This window comes from Sylvia atricapilla, chromosome Z, assembly GCF_009819655.1.
Source record: "Sylvia atricapilla isolate bSylAtr1 chromosome Z, bSylAtr1.pri, whole genome shotgun sequence".
NCBI lineage: Eukaryota > Metazoa > Chordata > Aves > Passeriformes > Sylviidae > Sylvia > Sylvia atricapilla.
In genome coordinates, this window is record NC_089174.1 from 74,798,277 (window position 1) to 74,821,444 (window position 23,168).

The 23,168-nt window shown below is 40.6% G+C and overlaps 1 protein-coding gene across 1 annotated transcript in view; it reads left to right on the plus strand.

Moving 5' to 3' along the window:
- Positions 1–23,168, plus strand: part of ITGA2 (integrin subunit alpha 2) — a 66,858-nt gene that overhangs the window by 12,483 nt on the left and 31,207 nt on the right. Inside the window, exons 2-8 of the mRNA XM_066339037.1 lie at positions 6,058–6,181; positions 14,188–14,297; positions 15,241–15,332; positions 19,750–19,864; positions 20,262–20,389; positions 21,530–21,678; positions 22,680–22,830. Coding sequence (XP_066195134.1) covers positions 6,058–6,181; positions 14,188–14,297; positions 15,241–15,332; positions 19,750–19,864; positions 20,262–20,389; positions 21,530–21,678; positions 22,680–22,830 — 869 coding nt within the window. The remainder of the gene's footprint in view (positions 1–6,057; positions 6,182–14,187; positions 14,298–15,240; positions 15,333–19,749; positions 19,865–20,261; positions 20,390–21,529; positions 21,679–22,679; positions 22,831–23,168) is intronic.

The window sequence follows — 23,168 nt, forward strand, 5'->3', positions numbered from 1 at the left end:
CCTGCTGGAGCTGGCACAAGGGGCAGTTGTCATAGCTGTGGCTGCACTGCCACAGAGGGGAGCTGCCAAGGGTGCTCCCCTGGCATCACGACTGACACAAATGCTCACTCACAGAGACAAAGGGTTACTCAGCTGGGTTATATAACAAACTTTTTCTGGTTTATAGTTAGTAGTCGTTCAAAGAAGTGAACACCATAGCATTGAGGGGAAAAAAAGACCAATTTTCCTACTGGCAAGGTTAATATTAGATAATTTTAAAACTTAGTAAACTTAGTAAAAGTTAGTGTGGTGGGTCCTTACAGACGCAGTGGTCAAAGTCCATTGTCTCTTCTTTTTTCTTGATACTGTCTTTGCTAGACCTGTCTGACAGAGAGCTATAAATAACAGCAGAGAATGCCTCTGTTTGACTGGGTATTTTAACAAGACGTGAGACTTGGCATAACTGAGGCTGTGTAATTATGGTATTTTGTAATTTACTGCCATATTAAATTGGCACATCACCTTTGCAGTGTAGTAAAATATGATTAAAAATTCCGTCATTACTATTTTGAGTGAAAACAAAATGATGCATTTATTATGATACTTATGATACAAAATGCAGACTAATAGTACATTCACTACATTCTATTAGAGGTTTATAAACTTATTTCACCAAATGAAATAATCAAATACATAAAAATTGGACTTTTTTTCCTGTTGATTTTTTAAGTTTGTAAATCTGAATAAGGGATTTTAATCAAACAGCTATTATAATCTTAATATATAAGATTAAGATTATAATCTTAATATCAAATTATTATCAGACTTTTTTTTGCTTGATCACTTTAAGCTGTGAGCTTTGCTTACAAAAAAAAAAAAAAAAAGAATTGGGTGTACCTAATATGAGCTTTTACTTCATTAAAACTTGCTTCAGCTTGTAGTGCAAACAGAATGAAGCAAACAGAAGGCATTAGAGCTATCATTAGACATGTCATTTTTAGTTACAGAAGAATTCCCACAGGTTGAGGCTTAAAGGTGCCAAGTCATAACATGTATTATTATTTTTCATCCTATTAGGAGAGAAAAACTCCTGGTGTTAAAGTATAAAATCAGCTATGTACCTACACTGCAGCTCCCATAGCTCATACTGCAATAATGCAGTTGCTGAAATATGGGAATCTCCAGGAAAAAAAATACTGTGCAAGGAGATACTGGAGTTTATTAGCAAGCTTACAGTTTCTTTTTTCCCCATTAGGATTTTTTTTTCCTTGCATTTCCTGTCTGAAGCTTGATGTTGGCACTACTCTACACTTAGTGAAGGTGTTCTCTTTAAACTGAGCTGCCCGAGTACCCTTCCCAGTGGAGAGGAACTGCTGCTTTTGAAGTCTGCAGAGGGGCTTTCAGAAGCTTTGGGCTTGTATCTGGCTTCCTTTGTTCCACACAGTCTGTTTACTTGACTATAAATAAAGTCCCATTTACAGACAGAAGTTAGGAAGTGGATTTTTACTTCCCAGCCAATCTCTCATCATGATAATTAGGTCACAAAGTAGAAGTCTGTCACCAAAAGCTATCAAAACCCAGATAGTGAATTAGTTTTCTTTATTTCAAGATTCTTAAATTATCAAAGTTCATTGCCTGAAGGCAGCAAGAGATACTGAATCGTTCCAGCCTAGAATATACAGTACTTTGAACCTAGATACTTCAATGATTGGCACCCTTTTAAAGCATAAGAGACCCTCTTATTTTGCACAGGCTTAAAATAGGTTTAAAGGAAACTTGGAATTCTCTCCTTTTTTTGCCTGCAAATGCTTGAGTTTCTTTCTATGGGTACTATATTAAGATAGATGTACAAAATGGATAAAAGATGTTCTTATAGTGTAAGCACCATATATAGTGGAGGAAAACAGAAGGAAAAATGCCTACTCTATTATTGCCAGTACATGCTTGCTAGGCCCAAGTCAACTAAGATTCGTGTGGACTAGATATAAAAAAATCTGCTGATGATTATAAAAATGTAGAATTTAAAACGTGACTGAAATATGGTGAAACTGGGTTCCTTTGATAATGGTTGTGCTGAGCCAGATCGTGTTTGCCAAAATTTCTACTTTGATTTTTGCAAAGCAGTTGTGACTGAGAGGCAAAGCTGATCTGTAAGAACAGCAGAGCACAGTATGTCTTTAGAGGCTGGGGTTTATGATTGCTTTTCTTGTTCTTTTCTCTTCACTGTCCTTTACTGGCTGCCTGTCTAGAAAGTGAACAGGATAGAGGCGGCTTTGAAGAGACCTGTGACCTGGCAGACACCTCTTCATTATTCCAGCTGTACATTTTTGCTATCCATGAGCAGTGCTCTGATGCTGCAGTCATGCAAATGATTAAAAAGAATTAAGCCAAGCCCCAGTGGTAAATGGGAAGGGTGAGTGAAATGGTGCAATGGGAAGAAGGTGTGGGGTCACTGGGAAGAGAAAAAGGACATTGCTTCTGTAAGCTGTGGTGAAGCCCAAGGGAGCTACAAGGAGTTGAAGCTTCCCAGTGCAGGGACAGGCAATGTCCTTACTCCTTGGAGTAAGCCCCCATCCTGGAGAAAGTAGCACCACAGAGAGTGGCCCTGGGAGGTCCAGGGATGGGTGCTGCACACCTCAAAGGAGGACATGAACAGTCAACATGTAACCCAGCACACGTTTTGCTGACCCCAGGAGAATTTGAACCATGGGGAGTTCAGGCTGTTGGATGTCATACCTGCTTCCTGTTCTTTTACACTGTTCTGGAGGAAATTTTTGCCCTCCCTGTAGCATTTAATAAAACTCTCACATTGGACATAAATTAGAGATTTCTTCCATGTATTTTCACCAAAGTTGTCCAGTGCACTCAGTAGTGTTACCATTTGGCTTGCAGTGTGATTTGGTAATAAGTGTGTAACAGTCCAGACAGTTAAGAGTTTTTCTCTAAATGTCACTGGGTTTTGAGTAAGACTGGAAATGTTTATCATTCTAGATTGCTTACATGTCGTAGTTCAAAAGCCAGGGTTTATTTTCTTGTGCAGCATATAATGTGGAGGGATCTTCTTGGGTGTTTACATGAAGAATGGCTGTGGTACAGTCTCCTGTGGCCTCCTGAGAATGGGACACTGCTAAATCATGCTTCATTTCTGATTAAGGATAATACAATTTAACAACAGACACAAAAATAAAGCAGGATATGACATGAAAAAAATACTAGTATAAAATAAAAGTATATTAGATCACAAAGGAATTACTGGCAATTGTTGATTTCTATCTCAGTACACCTTTTCCCTGTCCTCAAAACCCAGACATAAACTGTGATTATATGAGGTTGTGTTTAGTGTCAAAAGGCTTGCAAAACACGGAGTAATGAGTCTGTACACATTCTCTTCTCCAGTCTTAAATAGCTTGACTCAGGAAGTATATTTATCTCTGAGGATGTTTCTCAAGGAACTATTCTTCTAGCAATGGGTGACTTCTTGCTTTCCAGAGGGTGACTGTAGGTAGTGGTTGTTTGAGATAACTAATATATGATTTCCTGTTTTGAATTTGTGGTAAAAAAGTAGTAACTCTTTTAGAACTGTATTTAGTCTTCTGCCAGTGATGTTTCTATTTTGAATTCTGTGGGGAAGTGTACAAAATACATTGACACTTCTTTCAGGTCATGAACTTTGCCTGCAAGCCTGTGAGACTTTAATATTTTCACTATGATTTTATTGTTATTACTATTACAGTTCAGCTACTTTGATGGGGTGTTTCATGCTGGTATAAACCCTGTTAACATCTCTTCCAAAGCTGCTCCTGGCATCTGGGAGAAAAGTGGTACCAATAGTCTCCGCCCATCAAAACTAGAGAAATGGTTAGAATTTGAGATTATATTTTTAAGATGCCATCTCTCCTTAAAGTGTCCTTGTTGTAAGAGATTATTGAAAAGGCTGCTTCTTTACAACACAATGACTCATACTAAATAACTGTGGTGAGGCATATTTGTGTGTAAAGCAGATAAAACTCATTCTGTCGAGGCACACAGGAAGGGAGGGGAAACATGAGGGATGTTGTTTAACCCACGAGCAACTCTGTGAACCTGCCTCAACTGGGAACCTCAGGGAGTAGCTGCATAGTGCAACCACAAGTTATGATTTCTTCCATCATTGCCATTTTTGTAGGGTTTTCAGGAGCTCTGAGGTGTTCATCAGCTGGGCTGCAGCTTGTTCCTGGGATCCCACTGTTGCCTCTGTCCTTCCAGCTCCACACTGGGGAAGGAGTTAGCTACTCACAGCAGAGTCCCTCAAGGGAATCTGGCCTTTTTCCTGCAGCCTTCCCAGTGGTTATTCTCATAGATATCCACAGATAGTTCTTGATCAGAAAAAAATCAGGCCCTTTATGGACGAGGAGTGGACTCCCATATCCTGCAAAATCAGCTTTGTCCCTCGTCCACATTGCTGGTTCCTTCCAAAATGGAAATACATAATGGTACATCATTATTCCCAGACACATAAGCACCCAAGGAAAAGCAATTAAGAGCAAAGAACACAGCTCAGTAGAGTTGCAATGTTAAATGTCACGATTTATTAATGCTGCTCCACCTTGCATGTTTGTATTTCTAAGTTTTCCTGTTTGGACAACTGTTCAGACTGTTTGGACTGAAAACAAAGGTTTCTGGCATGATAATGAAATAACTCAAAAATGTAGGTTTTCTGATGCAGCAGATAATCTCATTTTTATTCCAGTGTAACAAGCTAAAATATAAACAGTATTAGCAGGTACAGTCAGGGCATTTTGTCTGAGCACAGAAAGTTTGGGTGAATGGAATGATGGTGACAAAGCAGCGTTCTCCAGGGCTCAGTTTTGCTTTGGTATCTCCTTCGCCTGGATGAGGGGATCAGATTTCAGGTGACACCAGTCTGGGTGGTGGGAGTGTTGATCTGCTGGAGCACAGGCAGGCTCTGCAGAGGGATGTGGACAGGCTGGATCATGGGCTGAGGCCAGTGGTGTGAGACTCAACAAGGGCCAGGGCTGGGTCCTGCCCTTGGCTCACAACAGCCCCAGGCAGGGCCACAGGCTGGGACAGAGGGGCTGGAAAGGACCTGGGGGTGCTGGTGACAGTGACTGAACATGAGCCAGGCTGTGCCCAGGGGGCCAAGAAGGCCAATGGCATCCTGGCCTGGATCAGGACTGGTGTGGGCAGCAGGAGCAGGGCAGGGATTGTCCCCCTGTGCTGGGCACTGCTGAGGCCACACCTCGAGTGCTGTGTCCAGTTCTGGGCCCTCACTGCAAGACAGACACTGAGGGGCTGGAGAGAGTCCAGAGAAGGGCAATGGAGCTGGGGAAGGGTCTGGAGCAGCAGTGCTGTGAGGAGCAGCTGAGGGAGCTGGGGGTGTTTGTCCTGGAGAAATGGAGGCTCAGGAGATCACTCTGTACAGCTGCCTGAAAGGGCAGGTGGGGGTCAGCCTCTTCTCCCAGGTAACAAGCAGAAATGAGCTCAAGTTGCATCAAGGAAAGCTTAAACCAAACATTAGGAAAATTTTCTTCCTGGAAAAGGTTGTCAAGTATTGAAACACTCTGCCCAGGAAAGTGGTGGAATCACCATCTCTGAAAGTTTTTAATAGATTTGGAGATGTAGCACTTGGGGACACGGTTTACTGGTGGATTTGGCAGTGGTTGAGAAGGGTTTTCTCAGCCTAAAAGATTGTGTGATTCTCAGCAGGCTGTAGATGTGTTTGCTGTGCCGTAAACTTAACTTATGCCTGAAGGTAAAGGAGAATAACAGACCTCTGAAGCACAGATTTTGCCTCTATTCAGCAAAAGCATTCCCTTTATTAACGCTGCAAGTTTTGTTAAGGCAAACAGTGAATGAGTGAGTGATCTCTGCCCATAGTAATAGGACACACATAGAGTGCTAAGGAGGCATTTTGCATGTCCAGGATACTGTAGCAAAAACAGCTTTTTCAAGCATGTGTCAAAGGCTGTATTTGTTTTCTTCTCTTGGAGGAGCTGTGAGAGAGGATGATCCTTTTTCACTGGGATCAAAATTCTTCTTTAATTGCTTCTGTGATAATCATAATGTTTCTGTTAACAGGCATTCTTCATAATTGCTGCGAAGCCTACAATGTTGGACTCCTGGAAGCAAAAATATTTTCTGGTCCACCGAGAGAGCAGTTTGGATATGCAGTTCAACAGTTTATAAATGAACAAGGCAAATGGTAAGCAGTTTGAGTGGCTTGGTTTATGTCTAGCTAAAAGGTTAAGTAAAAAATGTTGCAACTCTTAATATTTCTTTTATAATTCCACATTTCATTTATAGGGCTAATTTGTTTCTATATTAGAGTTATCTTTTTACAAATAAATATTTAATGTTATTAAAGCAAAAGTTGAGAAATTCTAAAAACATAAAAATGTGATGGTTCATGCTTTTTTCCTTAGCACCATATGACCCGAGGTCTTTGTTATGGTAACCTTTTACTTCATTTCCAATGCACTAATTTCCTTAGCCTTACAATTTCTGTAGAATTTTAACTTGCATTTCATTCCTTTTGTGTACCCAGAGAATCTTTGTTACACTTTACATATATGTGGGATCTTTTTTCAATTTTAACATTATTAAGGTCAAAACCAATTAGGTCTGGTGAGTTCTAATTATTAATATTAAATTTAAATTAAATTAAGTGGATATACTTTTGTGTCTTATACAGTATTAACTTTTTTTTTTCTCAAGGGATGGTGTATTTGGATATATATGATAACACAATCATAGCAAAGTCTTGTGTCTCCTTACTCTCTTCAGCAACAAAATTTGAACTGAAATCCACTGTTGCCACAACATTGGGCTTGACGAGCAGTTAGTAAAAATATTTCTCCTGGTAATGTTGGTTTCAAAAAGAACTTCAGCATATTAATGGGAGCAAGTGCACTGAGTGGAAGACACATTGCTTTCTCTTCTGCAGCCTCAACAGTCACAAAGCTTAAGGTGTCTTTGAAAGTAGTTGAGAACTACTGAACTCCTAAATGGCTGTTTGTGTGTACTTGGGTGTAAGTCTAGAGCAGAAAGGCACACCAGATATTAGATATTATGGTCTGCTGAGGCACTTCAGACCTGTCACCCTGGACAGGAGCTGTGTCAGAGCCCAAACAGCCGCGAACTGCCAGCTCTGCTCAAGTGACAGCCGCCTCAGCAGCTGCGCTTTTCTCAGTAAAGGGAAAGTGAGATGTCTAAGCCTGAAATCCATGGAAATACAAGTGAAAACCTATTATGCAGTTAAAGTTTGGCAAAGCTGGCTCAGAACTGCTGTGACATTTGTGATGGAGCTGTTGGGAAGCACCGCCAGCTGCCATGGGCTGCACACCAAACCAGCCCTAACCTCCCAGCGGTGTTTGCTTCCAGCGACCAGGAGGCACCAGCAGAGCTGGATCCTCTGAACTAAAACCTTGGCCTTTTCTCTCCCTCAGCTGGGTGGGCTTCCAACCCACCCTGACCCTTCAACTGATTCTGTGGTGGCTTCTCATCAGTTTTCTGCCTGCTTTAATTATGTGTTTAGTCACCCATAGACCAGGGATCGCTTAAAAAGAAACCCAAAAACCAACAAACCAAAAAAACTCACAAGCAAACAACAAAACAACAACAAAACACCCCAAAAAAACCCACCCCAACTTCTGTGTAAAGCCATTGAAAGAGAACAAGAATGTGTGCCTGTAGTGAATTGAAAGGGGTTTTTTTCCCTCATATGTGGAGAAATTGCCTTGTGTTTTATACCTCTTGTGAGTTTTTCTGTAAGCCTGAAGCAGAAGCTTCTGTAAGAGGAAGCAATAGCTGCCGGACCCATTCAAGCTATTTACGTTTTGTATTTCCCTTTTATTTTGGCTTCTAATATAAAAGCTCCCCAACTGCCACTTACTTGGATAACATGTGCTCAATAGAAGGAAAAAAAGTAACACTGGTTTAACTTTTCCTACCTTACAGAGTCATAGAATCATTTAAGTTGGAAAAGACCTTTATGCCATGGAGTTCAACCAGTCTTCTCCTAAATATATTAATATTTCGAATGTGGTAAACTTTTCTGTATGTAGGCACTTCACCATTAGTTTTTTCGCCACATGGTGTCTGACCTGTCTCCAAAAATGAGGGAAATTTTTTCAGCTCATTCTCAAGTAACTAGGACTTGTTAGAGACTCTTCAGTGAAAAAAAGCCCTTTTCAGTTTCCCACTCAAAAAATTATTAGGCAAACTTAAAAAAAAAAAAAAAAAAAAAAAAAAAAAAAAAAAAAAAAAAAAAAAAAAAAAGTGAGTCATGTTCTACTGTCTTCTTCTCTTGATTTCTAGGCTTTTTTAATTTTCTTGGGACAATAGAGCTTTCTCCTATATGCATTATTGAAAAACAAACAAATAAAAAAAACCAAAGAAACCCCTAAAACCCAAAACAAAAAACCCAACCAAACAGACCAAAAAAAACCCCAACCCAAACAAAAGATTTAGTCTCTTTCAAGTTGTTCGGTAGAGTTATTTTCTCCTATGAGCAATGCAGAGGCTGCAATCCATGCACTGAGTTCTTGTTGACATGGCTGAACTGGGAACAAGATAAACAGTCTGAGATAAGATCAGGGTGATTTTTGTGTCTGAGAGGAGCTTTTATCATCATATGCTTTTATGAAGAGATCGTCGCTGTGCAGCAATAGTGTGGTGTATTAGAAAACTCTGTTCAGGCACAGAGTGGGGCTGCTCACCACACCATGTGCTGCTGGGGTGCCATCTTTCCCCCGAAGAGGTTATCCAGAATCTGAAGTCCACCAGAAATTTTATCACTTCCTAGGTTTTGCTTAGTAAGTTCACAGGGGGGCTATCTAAAATACAGGTTTAAAAATCCTCCTATACTCTCTCAAAGAGTAGAAAGGAGAGATACAGAACTACAGCAGATGCCAGTTATATTATTAAGCAGTGTTTCTGACAGTGATCTCCCGAGGCAGTAAGAACTAAAGAAATGATAAAGGGAGAGTTTTTCCAGAATTGGGACTAGTTTTCACTTTTGCTTGGAGATGAGTTCAGAAAGAAGAGGGAGGGCAGTCCAAAAAGGAATGCAGGACTGTTGAAGAGTCTGGTACATGCTGGGATGCTGTGACACACAAAAAGAAGACTCTTTTTGTATTAGAGACAGATCATCCAGGATAATTGAGCACTGGTCAGCTGTGCATTGATGAACCTTGATGGCATGTGATGCTCGTAAATAAGGACGAACCTGCAAGTCAAGCACAGCTCAAGCTTTTCACATTATCCTGCGAGTTTTAAAACAGCTCTTTAATGAACTCGAGGAAAATTGTGAATACCAGTGAAACTTATCAATTAGAAAAGCAGTTTACCATGCAAGTAATTAGCCACCACAGAAACATAAATTCAGTTTATGCTGTGGTTCTCCCTGTCAAGAGGTCATCTGCATTTGTATCTTAAATTGAAACTAAAATTTCTGTTATTTTATAAACATAATCTGATATTTTATAAACATTATCTTTTAGAAAGTCAGATTGTAACTGTCACTACATTCCTCCGAGATAACAGTACTTTCTCTGCACTGAGTTGGTTTTATAGTTGTCTCAGGTGAGGAAGATTGAAGTAGTTGTAGGCAGCTGTTAAAATGCATTTTCCTACACACGTGTCTTCAGACACATGCTCAGCTGTGTCTGTGTGCTTAGAATTTGCAATTTTAAAAATTATTTTGGTTTTGAATTTATATAGTGGGATTTTTCTGTCTTAAAATATTTTGTTTCATTTCATATGTTAGCAGTGACACCTTAACATACAGTGCACTTACTGATATATCACGTAATTATTGTACTACCAAAAGTAGTTTTAAAAATCATTGCCTGCTTTACTTTTCACTGCCCATTAAATACAGTGGCCTTTCTCCCAATGTTCTGTGCTGCCTTTTCAGACCAATAAGATATTTTGTCAAGAAAGACACATTTCTATGTGAATTTCTATTGGAATAATTCAAATTCAAAGCCTTCTGATTTTAATGAGGAAGGCCATTTCTTTTGAGGAGGGCAATTTTTTTTAACCCTAACAGAAGCTACCATTGTTGCAGCTCTGTCTTTTCAGTTCCAGAACTACTGCTAATGCTGAGTTCTTTGCCCAATTTTGCTTTCCCTGACTGCATGCACCACAGTTTGCCCTTTTCCTGCTTGGAGAAGCTCTGGCTGTTTTTTTGTAGGACTTCTGAGTTTGTAACTCAAACTGTCTTGCTGTAATTTTTGTACTTTTTTTTTTTACTTTTTTGTACTGCAATTTTTGTACTTTTGATTCTTGTTGAAAGGATCAAAAGTTTTAGATTGTGAGAATTGTTTTACTGTGTGCAGAGAAGCATCTATGACCGTAAAGAGTTTTCTGGTCTTCATATCTGCTTACCACTTCCTGTAATTGTAGGAAAGAGGGCCAGATGGTCTGAGAGGTTCTTTCTACTTTTATTTTCCTGTTACCCATCTTTGTGTTTAGAAAACAAAACAAAACACAACACAATAAAAAGCAAATACATGAAAAGGGGGGGGGGGGGGAGAAACCAGAAAATATAAAGCATGCTCTGACAACAGCTGGGAATTCAGCCTCTCTGCTATGAATTCTGATTTTGCTTTCTGCTACATCACAGTTTGCTGATTACTAGCTTTGTCATGGTGTAATTTCCCAGACATAATTCCTGTTGTACTTTGATCTGCCACTCCTGCAGCTTGTGTGGTAAGGCATTGCAGCTGAACTTCATTTGACTTCCTAGTGCCATTGCTTTGTATGCAGTGTTGGAGAATGATTAGAGAGATGAATAACAACATCAGTAGTAATATTACATTATGCTCTATAAAGTATTTCGTAAAGACAGTCTACAAGGACATGTATGGAAGTTTTGTAAAAATAAATATTTCACTCATGACTGAAAGAGAACCTTAATTCATACATTATGCATGACACAGTTTATTGGGAACAAGCATTCTCAAGTATTTTAGTATACACTCTTGCATTCTTTCTTGATATATTCCATTTCAGTTTGTCTCATGCATCCTGTCTAATTACAATAAAAAAAATTGTAGTTAGCAGGAGGCTAGCCAGATACTCCCTTGCTGTCTTCATTTCTGATGTTTCAGAAAGATGCACATGCCTTTTCCCAGAGCAGTGTTGTGTAACTCCCTACTGTAATGGTTTATGTTAATTATGAAAGGCAAGTAGGACTTTCTGATTTCTTATGTAGATTAAGGCTGGTATTAAGCATAAGGCAAAGAATACAAAAGAAATAGAAATTATATTATTTCCTAGACCCTTTAAGGCTGGCAATTAGAGGTTTAAGCTTGGCATAAGTCAGTTAATAATGTTTTCTCAGGCATGTGTTGATGACAGGTTAGACTAGTTAAGTCAAATAATAGAATGGGTTTAATAACTCTGTTCATTTCTGAAAATTACCATCAGTATCAGTTAGTTATAATTGTGAATTCTGTATATGGAGTGGCATTTTTTGGCATTCAGTATAGATATGACATTGAGATTCACAGACTCTGCAAACTTACAAGGAATACAGAAAAATAAGTTCATAAAATAAGTACCAGTAAACTATGAGGAGTGCGAAACAAATTAAATACAAAATTAATTTTCTTCACTTGGCACAGATTTAAATTTGGATTTAAAATGAGAAGAGTTCATCTTGCTTCATCTTACATTTTCCTGTTTGTACCATGCAGCAGCTCCAAGGTTAGTTTCAAGGGTACAAAAAGTAAAATTATCTTGTGAATATCAAGTTTTAGAGGTGATGGTTCCTTGGTATAAGCAGCTGTCTGGATTGGAGTTAATGTTGAGGGCAGAGAAAATGGGAGGCAAATAATGCCCATGGAATCAGCAAAAGTGTGCATGGTAAAAAGAGAGAAAGGCTTTTAGCAAATGCTAAAGCGAGGATGATGTTTGTCTCTGTGTCAGTTGCTGGCGTGTAGGTTGGAGTTAGCTTGGAGTAGTTAGGCTTGGATTTGGGGTCAGCTAGTGCTCAAACATGCTTCTGTTCCTCTTCTCCTTCTCACTCACTCTTCTTGTGAGGGAAACTGTGTGGTCTGAGCTCTCAGGACCTGTGGCTGCAGCTGTGCCAGCACAACAAAGAATTTCACAGTGAGTTTCATGACCAGATGGGAGTGGTTGCAGGGGGTATTTCCAAGATACAAAGCCATTCTCTGAACAGTAGCTGTCATCCTGCAAGGACTCTGAAATATGTTTGCCTTCTGGGAAACTTGGAAAAAAATTACAAGTGTTTATAAATGTACACAGTGCAATGTTCAGCATGACAGTTAATGCTGGAAAGCTGTTCCAGTTTCAGATATTGCACACACAGTGTTGCCATCTATTTTAAAACTGTTTCCTGTTTCCACAAAAACTCCTGTCTCTTCTCTCTCATGAGCCCAGTTAGCATTTTATACCTGTATCTAACTCGGTAGTACCTAGCAAGGTGGGAGACTCTAACACCGTGTTTTCCTCCTGCTCTTCTTACTTCTTCTTCCCACTATTGACCAGCTCCAGCCCTCTGTGTCACTGCAAGTATTTGCACATTATCTGTTATCTGTTGGCACATGACCAGTGCAGTAGTTGCTTTTGAGCTCAGTTTATTTGGTGCTGAGCTGTGGAGTTCTGGTTTCCACTGTGCTGAAAAGGCTCAGAAACACTCATAAAATAACAAGAAAATCAGAGGCCACCTCACAGCTACTGCAGTGTACATTGTTTTGATAGAGAGAGGTGTTTATATGAACTTAAGTTACATATTTAGAGATGCTAGAAGTACGCAAAGTCCTGTTCCTGCTGCCTGCATGATCACCCTTTTCCAACAAGGTTATTGACAGGAGTTAGGCATTCTTAAAATACCCAGACACACAAGAAAGAGAATCTGAAACCAAACCCCCAGCTGAACTGATAAAATAATGTTGTGTTTAATCGAGGTGAAATAAACTTTAAAAAGAAAATGCAGTTCAACAGTATTTTCTCTGAGCAAACTAGAAAGGTCTAAAATTCTTTCTTGTGCATCTAAAACTTGTTTTTTTGTGATAATGATTTTATTCACATTAGTAATAACATCACAGCAGTAAAATTAGATGATCCCAAGGAAGATAATATGACATACAAAAATTACTTTGAAATTTAATAATTTCACTTTTTTTTATAGTGTAGGTATATTTGTGTTAGGTATCTATAAAATTTTAGAGAATAGCAATTTTGCTTTAGACAACCTATTGACCAACTAAAAAAAGATGGTTTCTAATGGAACTCAATATTCTGTATTGGGGCCCCATTGTTTGTCTTCCTACAGTCACCAAAACACATTAATTACTACCATAGATTGTTCTGTTTGAAAATAGTCATATTGCTGCTAGAACAAACACCCATAATCCCTGCTTTTCAATAATCTGTTTTATTTTAATAACCCTTGAGATCATCATCTTTTGATGAAAAATAGTTGGTTTTAAGCAGTATTTCCAGAAGGTTAACTAAGCAGTTTTGTGAAGGCTTTCAGATAAAAATTTAAAGTCTTCAGGAGCAGATATTGGGGAAAACCTTATGGCAGATGAAGAAATGAGTCAAAGAATGTGAATCATTTTCTGCTGCAGGCAAAATTATCCTAAGTATTAACTTTCTTGTTCAGGATTACACACTTTATGCAGCAGATTGTTACCACCTGCAGTATTTTCCTTCTGACTCAGTGTTACCAAGGCGTGGTAGTTCTCAAGCTCAGACATAAGTGTTTGATTGTTGCTGAGCAGATCCTGTAGAAAATGCTTCTTATCAGTTAAAAGAATAACCTAAAAGGAAGCAGTTAACTATTAACTGATAGAACAATAAGCAATACGTCTCTCAATCCCCAACATATACATTTTTCTCAATTTTTATGTGTCTATGTATATTAGTACCTTCACGTATTTCTTCTGACCTATGACATAATGTCACAATAAAAACAGTACACATGTTTGCGGCAAATGAATACCCAGAGGCTCTCCCATTCTTCTTCACCAAAGCTGCCCCTGGTGAATCCAGTGCAGTATATTGACATGCAAGTACAGCTTCTGAAAACTTCTGGAGAAGACTCCTACACCTGAATGCCCTGGATGCTATATCTTGTGAGAACCTCTCTCCCTGTTATCTACATTGAACCATGCAATGCTGCTGCTGGACTTTTTCAGTATCATTAAGGACTTAATGAAGTTCCTTTTCCTCTAGGCTGTTGGTTGGTTCACCCTGGAGTGGTTATCCTGCTAACAGAACTGGAGATATATATGCATGTCCTATTGATGTGTCCAAAAACACATGTGAAAAATTGAATTTACAAGGTACGTTCTAATTAACAATGTCTTGCTGCACATGTTCAGTTTCCCCTTGTGTTAGTATGAGGCCAATCTACCATATAAAACCTTTTCTAAACTAGCTTCTAAATTCTAAATTATTCTAAATAATCTCAGATTCTGTGGAAGGATGTGTGTGTGTGTGCTGCAAGGCCTCAGTGCTGATGAGATGTCTGTCTGGGCAAAAATTGGTGCCTGCCACTGGACTCAGGCCAGGTGGTGCCAGGTGTTGGAGGCATTGGGGTCTCAGTGTCACCCACTGGAGTCTTTACCCTCCAGCCAAGGGGCAGGAGCACTGTGGGTCCAAAGCCAGTGGCTGGCAGGCACAGGGCTCCATGCTGGCATCCAGGGCTGGGTGGCTGATGGGGGTGCCTGTCCCTGTCCTCCCTAAGCCACATAGGAGTGTGTGTCTGTGTTTGCAAACTAACTATAAAATGGAGTTCAAGTCTGGACACATTACTGTGAAAATATCAGGCAGCAGGGTGTGCTGAGATGCCTCCTTTAAGTTTATTTGTGGTGCAAATAATTTCTGCCCTCTGCAGCCCCTTCCATTTTTTTGTCTAAAGCCTGATACTGGATTAGGGGAGTCTGGCGTCCTAAGGAATGTAACAGTAGCTACTCAGCTGCAGCTATTCAGCCAGCCAAAAATATGCAATAGATAGATTTGTTTCTTCTTCTCTTTTGCCTTCAGCTCTCTTGAGGGCCGATACTCTAAATGGCCATGTTTAATTGATGTCTATATTTAATGGTTAGCAATTTTTTTTCCCCAAAGATTGGCTTTGGTTTATTTTGTCTCCGAATTGAATGCAATCATTTGGAAAAGGTGCTTTAGATTTTGAAAAATCAAGTTTTTGAAAGAAATTCTAACTTAGTAAATTGCTTCTACATCTTATTTATTATTCTGTCATTACTTAATCTAATTTTATTTCAGCTTTAATAAATATTCCAAATGTGACTGAAATTAAAAAGGACATGAACCTTGGCTTGACTCTGATACAGAACTCAAAAACTGGAGGATTTTTGGTATGTATCAAGACCTTATGCAGTACACACGGAAACTTCTGAGGAGAATCCAGAAAACAGAATTCTCTACATTTTTTCATAAATCCAAGCTAAATGTATTTTATTTTGCAGCATAGATTAGTACATCCCACTGCAATTACCTAGGGTCCAAAATCAGTTGTGAAATGTATCATTAATGCAGGGAAAATGTGAAGTCTCTCTCATTTATATAAACATCTTATCATAATTAATGTATCAGTAATTTAAGTCAGACAATATGGGCAAGAATATTTCCACCATTCAGTCTTGTATAGTTCTGATTGTGCGTTCAAAAGACTTTATATAATCTCTCCTCTATCATTCACACTTGCACAGACACTGTTCTCCTGAGATGTCAGAATTTCTAGTCCCTTTGATTTGTGATGTGCTTGGTTAGTGAGCTTGGAAGAGGATGCATTTTCTCAGTGTATATTCCAAAACCCACTGTCCTTGGAGCCTGCAAAATAGAATTCTCACTTGAAAGGAAGTGAATGTCTGTTTAATATACTTTTTTTATGATCCTAATCATAAGCATGAAAACTGTTGGGGTGTAGGTGTATTTCAGTTTGATGCCGCCATGTGCAGTAAGTAAGTAAAACAATAAATTACGGAGAGAAAAGCTCTAGGCTGTTCTTAAGCTTTGTAATTTTTGTTACGTCTTCCTAGTAATCACAAAGGTATTCAAGTATTTATTACACTCATTAACATGTAGCTCAGTTTACTGAAGTACTTAGAAGTATGCCCAATTCCAACCTTTCCAGCAGTTTTCATAGAATTATTAAAGTTAGTCCTAACTTCAAAATACAGCAACAGTAGTTTCCTCAACTTGTAGCTTGAACAGGCCTTGATCAAAAAAATCTTATTCTCACTCTTGAATACTTAAAAATTACTGTAAATATCCTGTGGATAGCCACTTTTCATCAGTGTGAGTGACTGAGGTGTTTTAAAATATCTCATGCAGAGAAATTTGTATTTTCTAATAACACTCAAACTTCTCTCAGTTAAAAAGTATTTCCCGATCCACATGTTATTGTTTGATTCTCCTTAAATTGCATGGATTTAAAAAAAAAAAAAAGCCACAAAAAGACATAAACAGTCACGTCTTCATTGACAGGAGTTCTTTTGTGACATAAGGAGAATGAGGTGCTGGAGACAGGTGCTTCTCTGCGACTCAGCCTCAACAAATACCAAAAGCCCCATGATTTAGTTGTGGCAGGTATTGAACCCCTGGACTGCCTGCTCGTATTTGCAAGCTGCTTCCAGCTGGGACTTTGCTCTGAGGCTCTGTCTGTGGCAGCTGGCCTCTGTGATGGGCTCTTTGGGTTATTCCAGGGCCTCCTCCTCCCAGCTCACTGCTCTCCTTCCTGCTGTGGCCCCTCTCAGCCTCCCTGAGCCTGTCCCAGTCGGTGCTGTGTGCTCAGGCCCTGTGCCCTTTGGCTGGGGAGGGTGACCCAGGCTGGCACTTCAGTTCCCCAGGCTCCCGCTGCCAGGGGATTGCTTCCCACAGGTATTCCGAGTGCTGGGCAGTCATTTCCCACATGCTCGTTACATTGTTCTGAGGCATGCTTAGTCCTGTTGGAGAGGTGCTTAAGAATTTCACTGATGGTTAACAAGGTTTTTCTGGATTTCCCATCTAAACTTTTATCAGCTTGTTTACTGGGAAGTGCTGTGCCTTGAGTTGAAAGAAGTAGCTCTCATCTCTATGCATGTAAAATCTCCCTTCTCTGTTTGACAGCCCACAACCACCTTTCTCCTTTGCCCTGCTAAACAAATACAGAGTTTTTTGGCTGAAGTGTTCTTTTTAAATTACACCTCTCTCGAACATCAGTGACCAGGTCTATACTATATTCCACGTGAGTCTGTCCCAGGCACTATACAGTGTATTTGGTATTTCCCCAACTCAACAGCTTCTCATCACACATCTTGAAGCTATACTTGCTTTGCATGCTGGCTGCATGCTTGCACTCACCCTGCACTCATCCAGTCAATTCATCTGCTTCCCTCCCTTCCATTCAATCACCTTTCAGTTTATGTCCACATTTCAAGTGTACACCCCTTTATAACATTCTGCCTTTCAAGTCCATCTGTCCTTGATACGTGAGCTCCTCTTCAGTAATTATGCATCTTAAATTTCTGACTTAAAAACATTAGAACATTAGTTTTCCCTTTTTTCTCTGAAAATCAACGAAGATTATTAGAACGTTTTTGCTTTTTGCTCGAAGATGTAACATCATAGTTTTGAACTACCACCAGTAAAAAAAAAAAAAAAAAAAAAGTTAGAAAATAGGCAAATAAGACTGATCTAAAAAAACCTTCAAATTAATTTTAAAGGCCAGTAACCCTCCTCCAGCTTCATACATATGATTTAGTTTGTACCTTTCACCTCTTTAAAAATCTGTCTTTTTCAGTAAGAGCTAACCATGCCTCATGTAGCAGCTATAAAAAGCATTTATCTCAAGATCAGATAATATGGATATACTTCCTTTCTTATCTAGAAAATCTACCATCTGGTCAAATATCTTAGGATAGTTTGATGTCATCTCTCACTGGGAAACCACTGGGTGATTTAGCTCATTTTTTATTTACTTTTGAATTTAGTTACCATTTTCTGCCCTTCAGTATTCTTGAGAAAAGTGTAATAGTCCCTCTTTTCCTAAATAGAGGTGCATGCAAACAGACTGTATATGTAAGGAAGCTATAATTTCTCACAGAACGGTTGGAGAGAGGTTATGCAGAGGTTATTTATTTTCTCGAGTTTCTAATGTTTTCTTTTAAGAAGGAAATACGCACACCGACTCGGCACCTCAACCCACACGCACACAACTCCCCCTGTATTCTCACGGCAAAACACTGTCTTAATATGTGGTTGATATAAGTACACATAAAGATGTATAAAGACGAAAATAACAGCTGGTTGATCCAGCTGAAAGGACTTCTTTGTGCGGAGGTTGCTTTCAGAGGCGCAGCAGGGTCATTTCCCCCAAAGCCAAGGACACGCGTGGCCGGGGGGATGCGCGGCCAGGGGCAGAGCTCTCCGCTGGTACGGCCGAGTGGGACAGTGCCCACCCCGAGGGTGCCGTTTGTCGTGTGAATGCGGGGTGAATTCCCGTCGGGACCAGCCTTTCGGAGGGCTCCGAGCTGTCGGGGCCTCCGCTCCAGCCACTGTCCCGCCATCCCCGGTCACGGCCTCACTCTCCTGTCCCTGTCTCCCCTCTCGGGTCACTGTCCCCGTCCCCCCCTCCTGTCCCCGTCCCCCTCTCCTATCCCCTCTCTCCTGTCTCCCCTCTCCTGTCCCTGTCCCCCTTCTCCTGTCCCCTCTCTCCTGTCCCTGTCCCCTCTCTCCTGTTCCTGTCCCCCACTCCTGTTCCTGTCCCCCTCTCCTATCCCTGTTTCCCTCTCCTATCCCTGTCCCCCCCTCTCCTATCCCCTCTCTCCTGTCCCTGTCCCCCTCTCCTGTCCCTATCCCCCCTCTCCTGTCCCCTCTCTCCTGTTCCTGTCCCCTCTCTCCTGTTCCTGTCCCCCTCTCCTGTCCCTGTCCCCCCTCTCCTGTCCCCTCTCTCCTGTCCCTGTCCCCTCTCTCCTGTTCCTGTCCCCCTCTCCTGTTCCTGTCCCCCCTCTCCTGTCCCTGTCCCCCCTCTCCTGTCCCCCCTCTCCTGTCCCTGTCCCCCCTCTCCTGTCCCTGTCCCCCCTCTCCTGTCCCTGTCCCCCTCTCCTGTCCCCCCTCTCCTGTCCCCCCTCTCCTGTCCCCCCTCTCCTGTCCCTGTCCCCCTCTCCTGTCCCCTCTCTCCTGTCCCTGTCGCCTCTCTCCTGTCCCTGTCGCCTCTCTCCTGTCCCTGTCCCCCTCTCCTGTCCCTGTCCCCTCTCTCCTGTCCCTGTCCCCCTCTCCTGTCCCTGTCCCCCTCTCCTGTCCCTGTCCCCCTCTCCTGTCCCTGTCCCCTCTCTCCTGTCCCTGTCCCCCCTCTCCTGTCCCTGTCCCCCCTCTCCTGTCCCTGTCCCCCTCTCCTGTCCCTGTCCCCTCTCTCCTGTCCCTGTCCCCCTCTCCTGTCCCTGTCCCCTCTCTCCTGTCCCTGTCCCCCTCTCCTGTCCCTGTCCCCGTCTCGGCTCCGCCGCTCGTCCCCCGGGTCCCCATGTCCTTGGCGCTGTCGCCACCTGGCGGCCGCCGCTGGCGCTGCAGCGCCCGGACCGCGGGATGGACGTGGGACAGGCTGGAATTCCTCTCCACGAGGAGCCGTGTGACACGGGGACACACAGCGCTGACTGTAGGGATTTGGCCCCCTAATTCGAGCGAGCTTCGCTGGTACTATATGCCTGTTGTCCTGCTTGTGATGGTTTTGTGTATAGGTATGGTGCGACAAGTGTTTGTTATTTTTATAGTTTGTTTTTGTTGTTATTTTTTAAGACTTGTGGTCCCTTGTGGGCACAGCAGTGTGGACGACAATACTATGCAACAGGAGTTTGTTCTGAAATCAGTCCACGTTTCGAGATCCTAAGAAGCTTTTCTCCTGCTGTTCAAAGTAAGGCAACGTGCAAAACTGAGTCAATTAAAAATAAAACAAAACATCCCAAACAAACATATCAGATAAAACCAGCAAATATTGTGTTGGGGACTGTTTACTTTGATTTCTTAAAAAATGTATGTGCCAAAAGCAAAGTCCCAGGATTGATCTGTAAATACTCACAACTTGTGATCTGATGCTGATGCAAATATGATCTTAATCCTCTGTATTCAGAGGCATTGCACCAGTGCAGCTTAGAACTTGCATATGCTCCTATTTGAGTCCTCATTCTGGCAAAGCCTTCTGATCTGAAGTGTTGCCCTTGTAAGACCTAAATATGCACCTCTGGATTTAGCTGAAGAGTACATTGAGACTGCAAGTGCATTTACTGTCCAATTCTTATTTTTTGTTTTAGAGTGTTCCTCTGTTATAGACGTTGTGGTGGTTTGTGATGAGTCAAACAGCATTTATCCCTGGGATGCAGTGCGGGCATTTTTGAAAAAATTTGTACAAGGCTTAGACATAGGCGTTAACAAGACCCAGGTAAGTCAAAGACGTATATGAGAAAGACCAAAAAAAACCTAAGCAAAACAAAACCTAAACCAACCAATTTTAAAGGAAACCAAGCATGATTTTGTGTAACTACAGTACCTCTGTCAAAGCCGCAGATTACACAGTTATCCTATTCAGTGCTGGGAATTTTATCTCATGCTTATCGTATTTCAAAAAGGGATTAGTAATCTGACCCAAAATATAAATTAACCAAAATAGAAGTCTATGTTGTGTCTAGGGGAGTTGGATCTCTTTCATGCATTAGATGTAAAAGTAATTGAAAATAGCTTTTGGGGATGTGATAGAAGTAGAACAGATTTTTAATTGGCTTTTTGTACAACTCTTGCTTTCCTACTGCTGCCTCTTTAAAACAGGAGCTTTTCTTGCTAGTTTACTCACTGATCTCTGAGAGGTTTTTTCATTTTTATTTGATGATAGTAAGGAAAATGTTATTGCCTTTTTTTTTTTTTTCTTAAACATCTTCTGTTTTTACAGTTGTCCATTTTCACTAAACAGTTCTGAGAACAGAGACTGGGGCACTGGAAATCTCTCTCCCAAAGGCTGCCTTCTTCCTTGGGCTACTTTGGAAGTGAGGTGCTTGAAATCTAGGCTTCCTGCTCAGTTTCTTCTGAACCTCACCTTTAGCATCTTCTCATTTTTCGTTTTGTTTTTAAATGCACATCTTGTCATATGTCTTTAGCTTCACCTGTGTTAAAAAAGTAGGGTTTGCAGTGCCATAAAGTAACTAACCTTTATGACTTCCCTAGAAGAAATCAGACTGGGGTGCTCTCAGCTTGTAGAACTATTGCTATTTACTCATTTTTCCCAGAGCTCCTTGTATTATTGCTATCCATCAGCCCTTTCAGAAGTAACCAAGCCAACATTTAATGTCTACTGTTTCAGATTGTTTGTAGTAACATAATGTAGTCCATAACAAATGATATAAAGTGCAAGAGTGTTTTAGCTTTCTTTGCTTTTCAAATGTGTTAGTATTAATTTGTTTTATATGTGTTGAAAGAGAACTGTGCATCTGCAGACCTTTTACACCAAACTGACACATGAGTAAGCATCATGATTCCATGTAGCTAGTTATAAAGCATCATAGTCTAACACCATTTTTTTATTGCATAGGTGGGTTTAATTCAGTACGCTAATGATCCTCGCGTCGTCTTCAACTTGAACACGTATCAAACAAAGGATGAGGTTGTTAAAGCAATGGAGAAAACATCTCAGAAGGGAGGAGATCTCACTAATACTTTCAAAGCCATTGACAACGCAAGGTGAGATGCACTGATAATTTACTGTGCAACTGTTGCACTTACCTTACATGGCAATGAGAACATCTTGAGTTTCGTTCCCATTGGAAGACCATGTGCCCAGGGCCCTGGAGTAAGTTCCCAGCATTAGGCAGAATCCATCAGGTACAGTGTCCCATGCAGATTGGTACAGGAATACGTAAACTAGAATGGCAGAAAAGCCTATTGTTAACCATTGGGTTGAACTCTAAAGGAATTCTGGTACCAAACAGAATTGCTTGTTATGTCACACATCTCTAAACATGACAGTGCACCAAACAGACTGGACAAGGTTTTAGGGAAGATACAAAACCACTGAAAGAATTAAAGTTTATCCAGGGATTCAGTTGGCCCATTAGCATTTGTGTGTGCAGGTCAGGCTTTGATTGATTGCAGAGAAAATAAAACCTCTTGTCTGTTGTCAGTTTGTTACTGCAGCACCATGAGTATGAAAAAATAGGGAAAATTAAAACCGATGTTTCATGACTCTGAACATGTGTACAAACCAGGTCCATTTCTCAACAAGAAGATGCTGTTTTGAAGTTTAATATAGTACAAAACTCTAGGCCGAAAAACATCTGAATCAAAGGAACTTAAGAATTTGGTTTAGGAACAGACTAGGCCTTCAATGGAGTCAGTATTTGCAGTAGTTTTGAGAAGCTTATTATTAATTCTGTTCCATTTTTTTCTGAGCTTAGTGATGCCAATTCCTGGTGTCATAAAACTTTCATAGTTCTGATAAAACCCCCTTTTCATTTAGAAATATTTGTACAAAAAATTCGTTTTTCCTGGAATTTATATTTCTATCAGAAACGCCATCCAGTCCTTCCAGTCCTACATATTTTTTCCTGTTTCTTTGGTTATATTTCTTATGCACTGTGGAGCCAACTTGTTCTAATTCAGTGATGGGCATATTCACTACAGTATGTGTGCTGGATTCCATCCATTATGGATTGATGTGTGATAAACCCAATGTTTTATAACAGACAGTATGCCTTCTCAGCTGAGTCAGGGGGACGCCCGACAGCCACAAAAGTCATGGTTGTTGTGACAGACGGTGAATCACACGATGGCTCCAACTTGAAAACAGTGATAGGTAAATGCAATGAAGACAATATAACCAGATTTGGCATTGCTGTAAGTAATACTGAAGTTATACATTACTGCATGTTTGAAAGATTGTTTTTGTTGTGTATGTATGAAAGTGCATCTTCTGTACAAAAATGGTATGTAATGCACACATTGTTACACTGGTGAGACTGAAGAAAGTCAAATTAAACCTCTGAACTGGTGGAAATACTGGTCTTTTCACTGGCTGAAAAAGCAAGACTAGAATTGCCTGGGCAACTTCAGTGATTTTTTCCCTTGCCAGGCATTTTTCCTGTATGAATGGTCCCTTGTATAGGAATGAACTCTAATAAGCAATTCAGTAATGTGAATAAAGGTAACTTTTTTTTTTTTTAATATGTAGAATA